At 46.0% G+C, this 14,628-nt stretch overlaps 1 protein-coding gene across 3 annotated transcripts in view; it reads left to right on the plus strand.

Annotated features, from left to right (window-relative positions):
- Positions 1–7,175: 7,175 nt before the first annotated feature.
- DCLK1 (doublecortin like kinase 1) overlaps positions 7,176–14,628 on the plus strand; it is a 322,579-nt gene continuing 315,126 nt past the window's right edge. For 2 of the 3 annotated variants that reach the window (XM_012748079.2, XM_020290423.2), the window contains exons 1-2: positions 7,180–7,455; positions 11,999–12,393. In XM_012748079.2, the coding sequence (XP_012603533.1) occupies positions 12,018–12,393 (376 nt within the window). In that variant the 5' untranslated portion in view covers positions 7,180–7,455; positions 11,999–12,017. Of the gene's footprint in view, positions 7,456–11,998; positions 12,394–14,628 lie in introns of all 3 variants that reach the window. The other variant, XM_012748076.2, reaches the window with a different exon arrangement.

The raw sequence follows: 14,628 nt of genomic DNA on the forward strand, positions 1-14,628 counted from the left end.
GAGATACCTTTACAAATCTACTTCCACAAATTAAATTAAAATTTAAAAGGTTCCTTGGGATATCTCAAAACTTGCCGAAGACTCTTTGACTTTATTGATGAAGTTATTTAGTCTGCAGGCACATCTGATAAATGGACAATCACTAATGTCTTAGCCCTAGGTTGGAAAAATCCTAGGTATTTCTGTTGAGTTCCACTACATTCCTAGAGGATAAATATAAATAACTATTGTGACTTCTTAAGTATTTGTGTTCCATAGAATCAGTGAAAGTTCTCAGAATATGGCAATTAACAAAGTAGTATAGAGTATTTTAATGCGTGTGTTAATGAATATAAAAAGTGAATTATTTGTCTCTAAAAAAATTTCTGGAAGGAAGAATGTGGCCAAATAAAATTCTGTTCAAATGTATTTTAGCAAAGGCCACTAATTTTAAGGTTAATTTTAGGATCTTTACGTAAAATTTTCATTATTTTAGGGCAGGGGTCCTCAAACTATGGCCTGCGGGCCACATGCGGGCCGCCTAACACATTTATCCCGCCCTCCGGGTGTTTTTGCTGCCTGCCTGTCCTGCTTAGCAGCCAACTCGTCCCGGGCCCACGGTGCACACTTTCCAACAGTCTGAGGGACAGTGAACTGGCCCCCTGTTTAAAAAGTTTGGGGACCTCCGTTTTAGGGGGGCTGCTTCATGCCTTGCGGCAGCGATAAAATGTACAAAGACATACTCTTAAATTATTTTTCTGAAATGATTGTATCAGGAACAATCTGTAATTTTACATAATAATATTTTTCACTTGAAGGTGTCTTATTTAATCCATGGAGTTAAAAAAAAAACCATGGATTTGCAAACTTTAGTAAGTTCAGATTCACGTCGCCAAGAGAACGATGGTAGGCACATAACAACTTGAACTTTCCTTCCCACCTACTGTTCTCCCCTGCCACCCTTTCCAAGCAAGACCTTGGAGTAAAATTGTTCCCATTCCCCTGTTCTTCTCTAGTGTTCCACAATAGCAGCCAGAAAAGGCTAGAGGAGCTTTTCAACATGCAAAGCTGATCTTGCCACTTTTCTGCTTAAAACCCTCCAGCAATTTCCCTTTTCTCTTAGGACAAAGTCTGCATCCCTTCATATGGCCCTGGGTGGTGGCCCACCGGTCCCTGCTACCTTCACAGTGGCCTCTCTGCACTTTCCCTGCCCACCTACCTCACCTGTTCAGCCAAACTCTTGGTCCTTCAACAAGTTCTTCTCACTCAAAGTCTTCACACGGCTATTTCTTCTGCTTGGAATATACTCTTCCCCCTTCTTGCCTGGCTAACTTTAGGTCTTTGCGTAAATGTTACTTCTTCAGGGAAAGGACGCTCTCCCTGAAGCTCTTTGTGTTCTTTTCCTTCACAGTACTGACACGATTATTTGTGTGACATCTGTCACCCTATAGCGTGTCAGTGCCTGGACACAGGATCTTTGTAACTCTCTCATGATTGTATCACTCCCACCTAGCATAGTGTCTGGCACATTCGGGGCACTCAAACATTATTTATCGGATGAATGGATGAATAAATGAAACTTTGTGTGGTCTGTAAATACTTATGACCTCAAAATAGCATTGAAGTCAAGGATATAATCCTAGATGTGAAAATGTGAATTTTTCCTATCACTGGATCTCTAGATATTTATTAGCTGTAGAGAACATGTTAACCTCTGTGATTACTCAAGTACACTGAGACAGTCATTTGCCATAAACTATCAACCTGGAGAGAGATCGTGGGCATTGAGGTGACGGAGGCTGCTGTGACCACGTTCTGTTGAAAGCTTTTATCAACAACTGAGATGAGGATGTTGGTGTGGTGTTAATCAGACTGATAGGATGGATGCTGGAGCGGTCACTCATGAGTAAGGTGACCTAATTAGCGTCCACAAGGACCTCACTCAACAGGTCAGGAAGGAGGATCAAATAACAATACACAACTTAATAAAGGAAAATTCCGAGAGAGCACTGGGCTTAGGTCCCCTAAATCTAATTGTACAAATACAGAGTGAGGGACCTTAAAAAGCAGAATATGTGAAAAACATAAAGATTGTATTAGGTTGGTGCAAAAGTAATTCCGGTTTAGACTGTGAATTTTAAATCATTATAACTAGGCTCAAACACATTTTTATTAATCAAAACAGGAACCATTACAATCAACACATTTTTGCCAATGAGAAATAAGTTTGTTTATTCCTGTAGCATAAAAATCTGTTCTTTTCAGATTCAGTGAACTCTTGGAAAGCATTTTCTGCATCCTGCTGGTTGTGGAAGCACTTTCCCTGCAAAAAGTTTTCGAGATGCTTGAAGAAGTGGTAGTGGGTTGGCGAGAGGTCAGGGGAATATGGTGGATGAGGCAAAACTTTGTAGCCCAATTCGTTCAACTTTTGAAGCATTGATTGTGTGACCCAAGGTTGCGCATTGTCGTGGAGAATTGGGCCCTTTCTGTTGACCAATGCTGGCTCCAGGTGTTGCAGTTTTCAGTACATCTCACCAATTTGTTGAGCATACTTCTCAGATGGAATGGTTTCCCTGGGATTCAGAAAGCTGTAGTGGATCAGACCACCAATCAGTGACCATGACCTTTTTCTGGTGCAAGTTTGGCTTTGGGGAGTGCTTTGGAGCTTCTTCTCGGTCCAACCACTGAGCTGGTCATTGCCAGCTGTCATATAAAATCTACTTTTTGTGGCAAGTCACAATCTGATTAAGAAATGGTTCGTCGTCATTGCGTACAAGAAGAGAAAAACTACACTTCAAAATGACGATCTCTCTGATTTTCAGTCAGCTCATGAGGCACCCACTTATTGAGCTTTTTCACCTTTCCAATTTGCTTCAAATGTGGAAGGACCATAGAATGGTCAATATTGAGTTCTTTGGCAACTTCTCGTGTAGTTGTAAGATGATCAGCTTCAGTGATTGCTCTCAGTTGGTTGTTGTCAATTTCCAATGGCTGTCCACTGCACTCCTCATCTTCAAGACAACAAATGCCTTGTTGATGTTTCAAGTTGTCCCAGCTGCTTTACGACTCATTTTGAACTTGAATAAGAAAATTGCTCAAATTTGCTTTTTGTCTACCATCATTTCCATAGTCTAAAATAAATATAAAATAAGCAGCAAGTAATAAGTCATTAGCAAAAAAAATAAAGTGAGAAATGTGTATTAAAATGATATATAACACAACCACACTTATTTAAGGATGTATTCCAATATCAAATGGCAAATTTCAACAATGCTAAAACTGCAATTACTTTTGCATGCCATGCTATTGACTGGGTGAGTATTGACTGGATGAGTCCATAGCTTGGCATGACTGTCAGAGACATTGATTTGATGTTAGATCCTTTATTAGAAGCAACATGTCAACAACCAAAGAAGTCATGGAGCTTCCCTAGTCAGACCATCCCTGCCATGCCATGTCTAGTTCTGGAAGGCAGATGTGGAGGGACACACTGACAGTTGCACTGCTATGGGGTTTCCCAACCATGTCATATGAGAAGCAGTTGAAGAGTAGGTTTGTCAAATTTGGGAGAATATAATGCATAAGTAAAAGGCAGGGTCATTAGATTTGTTCTTTGTAGGTTCAAAGGGTAGACCGGGGCTAATAGGAAAGTCCCAGGGTAGTGGATCTCAGTTGAATTTGAGGAGCTGTCCAGCAGGGGAGTGGGTTGGGCAAAGTTCCCCTTTACTAAAGTCAATTATACTCAGACAGCAAAGGAAGAAATGAGTTTTGAGACGCTCTCCGTTTGTTTATGGAAAGCATATCAGGGTGGGAGGGGCCCTTTTTCCTCTGTGCAGAACCTAATGTAGTTTGGACCTCAGCATGTTTGGAGTGCCAAGATAGAGATAAATGGCCACTTGAAACAATTATTTTTTAAAGATCTCATCTACTATATATAGAATCCTGTGATCTATTCTAACTCTCTGAGGGACGATCTTATTTCTCTTCACTTTCGCCGCATGTGCCAACTTTAGAAGCAACAGAGTGGATACCAAAAGACCACTTGTTGTGGCAGGAATTTATACACTGGGTAAAAATCAGATATGCTACTGCTAAGGTCTCTCATCACTGAGTTTCTGTGATTCCAACAGAAGGCAGAAGTATGTGTTCTGTAATTAGAGGGGAATTTGGCAAACTATGGGGAAATGCCATAAAGAGCCTTCACCATATTGCAAGAAATACAAAGGAAATAAGAATGATGATAATATTCTAGAATATTCTCCCAATTGTGGCGGTCACTAAATATGCACAGTGCCCCAACCCAGGAGCACTACATGCCTGTGGCCACAGAGGAAAGGTTATGAATGGGCCAGAGTAAGTTCTCCCTTCCAGAAGGAAAAACAGGAAGTGTATGTCTTCCTATGAATGTCCCTTATTCTGTAGTTCTATCTGCATTACATGATTAAGCATATTTTCTATGAAGATGCCGATAACAGGCACCTGAAGAGAGATACATGGTCAATTAAAAGGTATTATGTTTTGTTTCTCTTTCTCTCTCCTGGTTTGCACTGAGAACTTACTTTTAAGAAAACAAACACACATAGGTAAGATTGACCATCAGCGTTGTGTCAGAGGTTCAAATATAAATGTTCTCGTGAAAAGTTTAGCCCAGAGTAGACACATTGGATGGTACTCATCACTAAAGGAAGTGGTATTCACACTAGCCAAGAGTTAACTCTCTCTGTTATGAAGAAATAAAGTCTTTGATTAAAATACCGCATTTTCCAAAAGATATTACATTTTGCACTAGAATTTGGTATTGCCTATAAAAAGCATATGGCATTAGCGATTAGAAAACTGACTTGAATTTTAATACATAGTGATTTGAAAAATTGAACTTGGGCTTGACATTTTTTAGCTGCATGACTATGGGCAAATGATATAAACTCTGTCTCTAAATTCTTTCATCTGTAAGATGAGGATAATAGTATCTACCTTGCATGGATCTTATGAGGATAAAATAAGAAAATGTATAGAAGCCCCAGCACAGCAAAAAACAAGCACTAAGTTAATGGGAGCCACTGACAGAGCTGTGGCCAAGCCATTGTCATCTTGTAGGATGCAGATGTGTCTTCTTGGGGCAGCAATTGGGGTACACAGCTTAAACAACCTTAGCTTTGGAGGGTTAGAGGGAGATCTCCACTAACTTCAGACGTTCATGGGAAGAAGGAGACATTAATTCAGTCATTTCTTTGATCAATACCTTAGTGATATAAAGGAAGTAACATCTGTTTTTGAAAATTATTTGAATCAGAAGTTTCCTGGTCAAATTTACTTTTAATAACAGATTATTACTGAATATGAGTTAGATTGGTCAAAGGCTTAAGCTAGTCTGGAAGTAACTTAGGTGCCTTTGTAAGTGGCATTACTTCTGTCACGTTACTGGGTGCCATTTGCTACCAGTCTGCTGTCCTGGACTAAATGATAGTACCATAGTGTAGTGGCCAGTCGGTATTGTTTAATGTCCATATCTAATTATCAGTTGCCCCCTGGTTTTCTGAAAGGGCTAATGATGCCCAACTATTTCTAGTCGGAGCACTTTCCTACTGAGAAAATCAATCACAAAGGTGTGTCTTTGAACACATTATCTGTATGTGCCAGGTAGGACACCTAGGACAGAGGTAAGACACAGTTGAGTTACTTAAAGCTCTTAAGAAATGATCCTGATAGAATATCCATAGGGGTTAAGAGATGGAATTTATTAAATATTTCTTGGTTTAGCATTTTGGCAGAAATAACTTGGCCTTTGTCACTGGCAAGATAAAAAGCAGCTCTGATTTCTGTTCTCAAGAAGATATACTTGGCTTCTTCCTTTCTCTTAGCTTCCCCCTTGGCCCTCATTTTGCATCAGAATTTGAAGGAGTAGGCTCAGTGCTTTGTGTTCAGTTAATTTGGTGAGTTCATTGTACTCTCATCCCTGGGCTATTAAATAGTTCAAAAATAAATATTGCATCACTTGTTGAATATGTAACATGCATCTCATTTGAGCTGCATTTTAAAACAAATGGTAATTATTTAGTATTTACATAATACTTTCAAAGTATTTCAGAATAGCACTTATCAATAATAAGTAGTCAAACACATAACTAGGCTCAGTGGGCAGGAGAAAAATAGAATTCTGATTTGCCATTGAAAGCTATGGGCTCAGGAAGAGAGAAAAACACACGAGTCTATTTGTATAGGTATGCATATTTGGGACAAATACAGGTTCCAGGTGACAGGACTGAAAGCCAGGATATTAACTGTGACCAAAATTCAGGCTGCTTACTGAGCCAAACTAAGGTTTCACAGAAATCTGGAGCTGCTCCCACTCCCTAGACTTTTGTGCAAAAACTGGAGGAAGCTGTGAACTGCCTGGGCTCTGAGAACATTCCTGCCCCGGGAGAAAAGGCTTGTGTGAGCTCATGGGGCTTTCCACCGCTGCCCCAGCCTTGGCAGCCACACAGTGTCCGGTAGCGAAACCTGGCCCTTACGTTCTCAAGGGCCTGTTGTAAGATGCTTGGCTCCAAGCAGAGGTCAGTGTTTCAAGGGTGACTCACATCTCGGGGGCTAGTGGGGATGACGGGTGCGAGCCAGGAGCAGATCTGGCCCTTCCCAGTGAAGGGGGCCGAGGGAACCACCAGAGTGCTTGGGAGGGTCGGGGACATGTCCTCCCTGGGGGCACTACGTGGATGGATCCTGGACAAGACTGATAGATTGATGAAAGAGTGATCCACTGGCTCCCGTACCCTGGGGAAGGTGGCAAACCATGAGGTCACATCAAAGGGTTGGGGTCTGGGTTGGGGGACAGGAAGTCCTGTTTCCCTCGCCTCCCCCGAAGGTGGAGGCCTCACCTCTGGGCCACGCCTCACCTCTGTGCCCCGCACACTTCCTGGCTCAGACTCAGTCCTGTCCACGTTCTCCTCCTCGGTCCCCAGGGCCACCATCGGATCTGCCCCCATCTCCAGACGACCACCTCTGGGTACCGAGGGGCGTCTGGGGGTGCAGTCAAGCTAGGCGCTCCGAGGTCGCCGCGGCGGGAGCGGGGCGCGGGCCGGGAGGAGGACCCCGGGCGCAGCCGTGGTGGGTGCGTCCTGCCAAGAAGGGCGGGGGCGGCGGGGCGCGCACGCGGAGGAGGAGGGAGGGCCGCGAGCGAGTGCGACCAGATAAGGGAGCGCGCCCGCCGCCGCCGCCGCCGCCCTCCTCGGGAGAGAGAGGCTGGAGCGAGCTGTGCGAAGCGCCGCATTTCAATGAGGACGGGCCGAGGCACATCCCTGCACTAGTGGCCGCAGCGAGACGCCCGCGCTCCCGCAGCTGCTGCCGCCCAGCCCGGCCCCGCCGCCGCCCCCAGCCCCGCAGCCCCGCAGCCCCGGCCGCGCCCAGCCCGGCGAGGACAGCGCCAGCAGGCGGCCCCGAGCCTGGCCACAAAGAGCCCCGGCGGCATCTCTCCGCGGACCGGTGCGTGGTTTGCCTTCGCCGGGGAAGGGAGCTGCGGGGAGGGCGGCCCGGGGCCCGCAGCGCCCGCTCCGCCCGCAGCCGCGGGGCGCCGGGGGCAGGGCGGGCGCCCAGCTCGGCCGCTGCCGCCCCGCCCGCCGTTCCTCGAAAGGCGGCTGCCCTGCCCCGGCCGGCCCCGGGGGCGTTGCGCGCGGGCGGACCCCGGGCTGCGGGCACCTGCCTCTTTTGTCTGGTGCCACCGGGCTTTACGCGGGGAGTCGGGCGAGCGGGCCCCCAGGCTTTTCGCCGCGTCGTTGGTGGCTGTGGAGAGCCAGGGCGGAGAAGCCCGGAGAGGTGCTTGTCATTGTCGGAACTGGCTGCGGGGCGAGGACCACGTCTAGTCTGCGCCTGGAAGGAGTGGCCGGCCCGGCCTCTTATTGTGTGTGTGCCTTCCCGTGTGCCCGGGCGGGCGGGTGGTGTGTGCTTGAGGATGGGGGCGATCCGGGCATGGTGGGGGCTGCAGCGTGGGGGGTGCAAGTGGGTTTGCAGGGTCTCAAGTTCCTTCGGGGACAGCGAGGCTGCTTCAGGTTGGAATTGGTACCTGCAGTGCTGAAAGCATGCGGAGAGGAAATGGCATTTTCCTGCTAGTGGGAGTGCACGCACAGCCCCGCATTGCCCCACAAAAGAGGCTGCTTTTGAAATCTAGGTTTGTGCAGAATTGCTGCTGTCCTCGGCAAGGAGGTGCTTGTCGGTGGTAGAGGAGATGAAAGGTTTCATTCAAACCGGTCCCTTCTCTGCCGCACCTGAGAACGTGTGTCCAGGTTACGGTGCACACGCGTTCAGCGGCCACACTGCAGGGTGTTCCACGAATACGTTTTATGACTGTTCCCAAATATATTGCCTTTCAATGGGAAAGGAAAGTAGGACAGTGCTTTAACTATGAAATGTCACATGGATGCGGGTCAGCAGGGATTTTAAGAGAGGTCATATGGAGGAAAATTATAAAAGGTATGCACACACCCTGTGACATCTACGTCTGTGGTCGTGTGTGTGCACACAGGGTATGTGTGTGCCTTTCATTTCTCGCCTGTGCATCTACCTGCATCCTAATCCCACTGCTAAAATATGCCTTGGGACTTCCAGGTCCAGCATCTACTTAGATGTGGTGGCGTCTATGGCAGTGATTTTTCCTGGGGTGGGTGTTTGTAAATTTCTGAAACAGGAACCCATGTGGGTGAACAGAGCTTCCTCCAAATGGTGAGAAATCCCACCAAGAACAATCATGGATGTTGGTTTCGGGCATGGCAGTGTTTATAGGAAAAGCTCTGATAAGAGCCAGTAGCCCTTCTTCCCCACCCAGGGTCTGTGGTCTCCATGGCTGAGTCCCTGTGGTTATGCTTTTGGTGCCATTGCACGTGTGTACCCTGGCCCTTGGCCACCTATGGTCCATGAACCTGGGCGGTGTGTTCCAGCAGGCTAGGCTTCCTGTGCAGAACGTGTGAGCCTGGGGGAGGCCAGCGAATCTTTTTCAGGAGCTCTTGGTGGAAATGTATGACTAAGCCAACTGAAGAGCTGAGACAGCCAAGGCCAGGAAAGAGCACCTATTTTGATGCTGGAAATAATTACCAGAACACACCAGTGTGTGGAGTGTGGTGTTTTGACATTCATTTAGTGGTAGCTGTAGTCTTGAAAGTGATCTCACTTCGAGTGTGGTTTTTCTTTGTCGACATTGCTGCCCACTTTGGGACAGGTTCAGAGAAGAGAAGTAAAAGATGGGGGCCCTGCCCTTGGAGGAAGGTGTGATCTAGGTGGAGGAAATATGTAAATAAAATAAAACAAAATAAACTTTCCTCTGTTTTAAATTGTTCCTTTCTTTTATTTTGGTGTGGAGTTCTTGGTACTAAAAGCCTGTTCCCCTTAGGGAATTCAAACAATTGCCAAATTATTTGGCTTTTGCCAATTGTGCATAGCTGACAGCTCTTTAGAAGTAGGTTTGCACTTTCTCTGCTAACACCACTGTGCCATCCTTTGCTTCAACCCTGCTTGTTTTCTTTTCGTTTATATCAATTTGGGAGAAAGCCCCCAAACCCCTAGGGTTAGAAGAATGATCACTGCTTTTAAAAATCAAACAAAACCTTCAAAAGCCAATTTGGCCTTCCTAATTTACAAAGTTTTGAGGTGCTTTGTGAGTTAGTGTGAGTACTGGCAGTATCCTCTATCCCATCCCCCCCATCCCCAAGGCACACACCCCTTTTGGAAGACAGGAGAGCTCACTTAAAAAATATACACATAAAAAAGTAGGAGCAGTTACCAATATCATGGGCAAGATACTGGTTCTGTTAAATAATTAATACCTACAGGATTAGATATCAAAGTGCGAATTGTTTTAAAGTTTCCTAACTTCAAAATCAATGAAACCAGTTCATAGCTACCCATATATGGTAGAATACACTGAACTCATAATCACTCCAGGTTTAAATCACACTTCGCTTACTCCCCCCAAACCCCCAGGCCTCTCAGTGGGGTCAGCCTTTGACTCATGAGCAGATAGAATCATGAGCATTAGAGGCCTGGTGACTGCCATCCCTCTGTGCCCAGACAAGGTGTGGATCAGTGAGCTGGCCTGCCCAAGGGCACCAAGCTGGTTTGGAGTAAGGACCTTAAAATCCCCTGCTTTGTTTGCTGCTGATGGGCCAGTCAGGGGAGCTAGGGACAGAGAGCATCGGCTTTGGAGTCACAGTAAATGAGGATTCAAATCTCAAACCTTTCAGTCACAACCCTGGGACTCTGGATAAATTCCATACCCACCCCTAGTCTTGATAATATCACCTCCCTTGTTAGATTAATGTGAGTTCTAGAAGAGAATTTTTAGCATATTATAAACAAATAATTGATGAATAATAGTGCCAGGCACATCCCAGACATTCAATAAATATTGGTTTCTTCCACTTCATTTCAGGAGTACCAGATCTCTAGCTGTGCTTGCAGGCATGGAATTTTAGCCACTCTGAATGGATCAGAGGTCAGTTTGCTGAGGGTAAAAGAAAGGTCAGGGACCAACGTCAGTACTTTCTGTGAGTTTTGGCTGACTTTCGGAAAGGTGATATATCATCTAGGAGGTGGGATTTGGGAAGTACTTGCAAAGTTCTTATCCCCAATTTTCCATTTTCCTTATGTTTTATTTCAATGTGCTTGAAATTTTGCCATTAAAATGTCATTCCTTTGAATGCAGAAGTTTTTCCACTTTCTCGATTGTCCTGTTAAAACATAGATCCCTCCTGCAAGGGGCAACACCACAAGCAATGCCTTAGCAAGGGTGAATGGATCACCCAGGCGGCTTGCTCAAAGTATAAAATGGAAAGTGAAATGGGGCCCTGGGCGTGCAGGTGTACTTTTCCAAAAGTTGTGAGGTAGAGATTAGGAGGGCCAGGGAGCCTCCCTTGCCAGAAGAGAAAAACTGTGTTTCCCCTAGTTCTTTTTATGCCAGGGTCAGCAACAGAAATGCAGATTTTATTAATTAAAAAAATCTTAATACTTATCACATGCCGGACTCTATCCTAAGGGCTTCGTGTGCATTAACTTATTTAATGGTTTATATTAACTGTGAGGTAGGTACTATTCTTCTTTCTATTTTGTGATTGAGGAAATTGGGGCTTAAAGATGTTGATCAAGTAGTTTTCTCATGGCTACACAGGTAGTACAGGGTCAAGTCTAAATCAACATCTTTAAGCCTTGATTTTCTCAACCACAAAGATAGTGAGAACCTTAGTGGAAGGAAGGGCAGAGTCCTCCAAAGAAGAAGATGTTTTCCTTTCTTCTTTTCCTCATTTTTCTTCTTCTGCTTCTTTTTAAACCCAACTTATGTGAAGCAGTAAATGTAAATAAATGAGGTATGATGAATTTGCTTTTAAAAATACTAAGTATGTGAATATGTTGGGAAGTCTTCCTTTAGTCAGTGCAACCTACGGATTGATTTAATTTGCTCTCCATCTGGCTGTGGGGAGCACAAACGCTATGTAAAGCTTGTGCAGTCTGACTGTTAAATGCTGCCTGCCCTCTCTTTTTTTTTTCCTGGCCTGCCAGGGCCACTTGTCTTTCTTGGGATAATTATACAGAAAGCACATTTTCTACCTGTAACCAGGTAGGGAGCCCTGCAAGGAATGGTGGCCTCCAGAGTCAGGCAAACCTGGGTCAGAATTGCTGGTTAAAGCACTTCTCAATGTGTTGACTTGGAGACATTTTAGGGGAAATTTTTCTGTTGCCTCAGTTTCCTCATCTGTAAAGCGGGATGATGACACTCTGCAAGTCTGCTGTGACTACTGGGGCTGAGATCTGTTTGCAGCCTGTTACGTCCATGGAGCAGCTGTTGGCAACAAAACTGGGGTTGATTAATACGCGGTTTGCACTGGGATCGCCCCTTCCTCCTCTCGCGTTTGATGACTCCCAGTAAAGGAGCCGTGGATGACAGCACCGTCTCCGCCCAGCAGTTGCAGAGCAGAGCCTTTGAAATCACGGTCTTGCAATAACACGGGGCGTGTGTGTCTGCTTTTGTTTCTGGGGCTCGCAGGTCCGACCGGAAGTCCATCATGTCCTTCGGCAGAGACATGGAGCTGGAGCACTTCGACGAGCGGGACAAGGCGCAGAGGTACAGCCGCGGGTCGCGCGTGAACGGCCTGCCCAGCCCGACGCACAGCGCGCACTGCAGCTTCTACCGCACGCGCACGCTGCAGACGCTCAGCTCCGAGAAGAAGGCCAAGAAGGTCCGCTTCTACCGCAACGGAGACCGGTACTTCAAAGGGATTGTGTACGCCATCTCCCCGGACCGCTTCCGATCCTTTGAGGCCCTGCTGGCTGATTTGACCCGAACTCTGTCGGATAACGTGAATTTGCCCCAGGGAGTGAGGACGATCTACACCATCGACGGGCTCAAGAAGATCTCCAGCCTGGACCAGCTGGTGGAAGGTGAGCGCCCCACGGGACGATCCCCCCAGGTGACCCCCCAGGTTCCCTGCTCAGGTGTCCACACGGCGGTAGCCTTCTCCCACTCGCCCTCTGAGAGTTTGCATGCGGCCTTGTGGCTACCATCCTTCTTGTTTCTTTCACGCGTTTGCGTTTGCTGTGCTGTAGTGCAAAAAGAAAGAAAGAAAGAAAAAAAAAAAAAGATACTAGGTCAGGTAGCTTATAACAATGGCCTGAGGGGAAACATGCCTGATTCTACAGCATGCTTTATTTTCTTTCTCACAGCCATGCTACGTTAATTTTAAAAGTCCATCTTTGTATCTTCAATCGCATAGTTCATATTCATTTCTAAATGCAAATTGAACTTTTGCTATCACGATGTCTGAAAGTACTTGAACTGAAAATGACTAATGGATCATGAAATTTTAGAGTTGAAAGGAACCTTGGATAGCCATCAAACCCATTAATTTTATCTTTGCACACTGAGGCCCAGAAAATTCAAAGGACATGGTAAGATAGTCGTGACACTGGACCCAAAATTGGTTTTTCTGACAACCCTTTCCTCTGTGATGCTTCTTTTTAAGTTTAAAGGATTATTGTCTTTCTATGATAATTGAGGATAGGAAGGGAGTGATCTGTTCAGTTTATTTTATAAGTCCAATGTAGGTTAGCAGTAGTTACTTATTTTAGACATTTAGTGTGGAAATAGCATGGTTTGGATTCGCAGATGAGGACTGGTATCTTATGCAAGAGCAATAGGTCGTCGCTGACTCTGGGCTACGCTTTTCTCGGGATGGACCCTTGTTTGAACAGGGCATAAAGCCTCTCATCATCTTAGAAATCATAATCGAATTAAAGCGAGTTGGAGAGAAATAAGTGGAGTTACATGTATGCTAAGGTGTGAACGAGGACAGTAGATCCTCTTTGGAGAGTGGGTTTTTCTGAGATTGAGTTCTCACGGCCCTGGTGAAGGAGTTGGTAGCACCAAGGGGCATGGGAAAGGAAGGTCCCACACAGGTCAGAAGAGCTGGATTTCGCCCTGAGGTCATCTTTACTCCAGAAGTGTTCACCCAGGCCCTGTTGTCCAGCTGGGTAATTCCCTCCCTCTCCTGTGCAGGTAGCTGGAAGCTTCCCTTTCAGCCCCCTTGGAGTCTGGGTTTGCTCTCCCTGACTGCGCTCTGACAGAGCCCTCTTGTCCTGCTCTGTAACCAGTCTGTGTGCGATTCAAAGTGAGGACTTCTCCCTTTGTCCCCGCCTTCATCCCTTGGCAGGAAGGCCAGGCCGGCCTCAGTATGACCGGGCTTGAGAGCATGCACAGGAGCCTGGACTTGGTGTGTTTGTTTTGTGGGAATTCACATTTCTTTTTGGTGGCTTGTCACTCTGCCAAGATGCCTGTAGACTTGGCCTTTTTCCCTCTATTCAAGGGTTGGAACTTCCAGTAAATTAAAAGGGAAGAATGAACGTGAAATCTTTGTGTATCAGCTTTGATATCTGGGCCCTGTCCTTTGCATGACCTTGGAAAATACAAGGATTTATAAAACATTTGGTGACATATTCTAAAGGGATCTGGATAAAGATCAGATGCAAATTCAGGTGCATGCCCAGTCACCCAGCCATCTCTTTAAGGGCTGATATGCCAAGATCTCAGAGTACGTCCTAAGACAGCCTCCGTCGGTTCTAGAGTCACCTGTGCAGCATCTCCAGGGGAGGGGCACCTCAGTCAGTTTCCCACCCAGAATTGATCTTTACCGAGAATCGGCCAGAGACATTCCTATAACCCCCATCCACCAAGGAGAAGGTATGGGAGGTGACAGATGACAGTACTTCTTTCACATCTAGGGCCCAGCAAGACTGTGGCATGCTTGCCACCATCTTCTTTGTCCTTATCTTTTACCACAAAATAATGCCAGCTCTGAGAGACTGCTGTTTTGACTGAAGATAATGATGATGATAGCTCACATTTATTGAGCATGTGCCAGGCACTGGTCAGGGTTCCCTGCATGTATGAATACATTTAATTCTCACAATGGTCCTGGGAGGACAGGAACCATTATCCTTCTACTAAGATGAGGGACAGTGTGGTTAAATGATCTGCTCAGACTCACACAGCAAGAAATGGTAGCATTAGGGTTTGAACCCATGAAGGCTGGTGCCAGAGCCTGATGTCACCACTGCCAGTAAGATATTGTGCGCTATGGATTCAACTCCTACAAAAGGAACTCCTCTGCTTGCTTTAAT

Source organism: Microcebus murinus, chromosome 13, assembly GCF_040939455.1.
Source record: "Microcebus murinus isolate Inina chromosome 13, M.murinus_Inina_mat1.0, whole genome shotgun sequence".
Classification (NCBI taxonomy): domain Eukaryota; kingdom Metazoa; phylum Chordata; class Mammalia; order Primates; family Cheirogaleidae; genus Microcebus; species Microcebus murinus.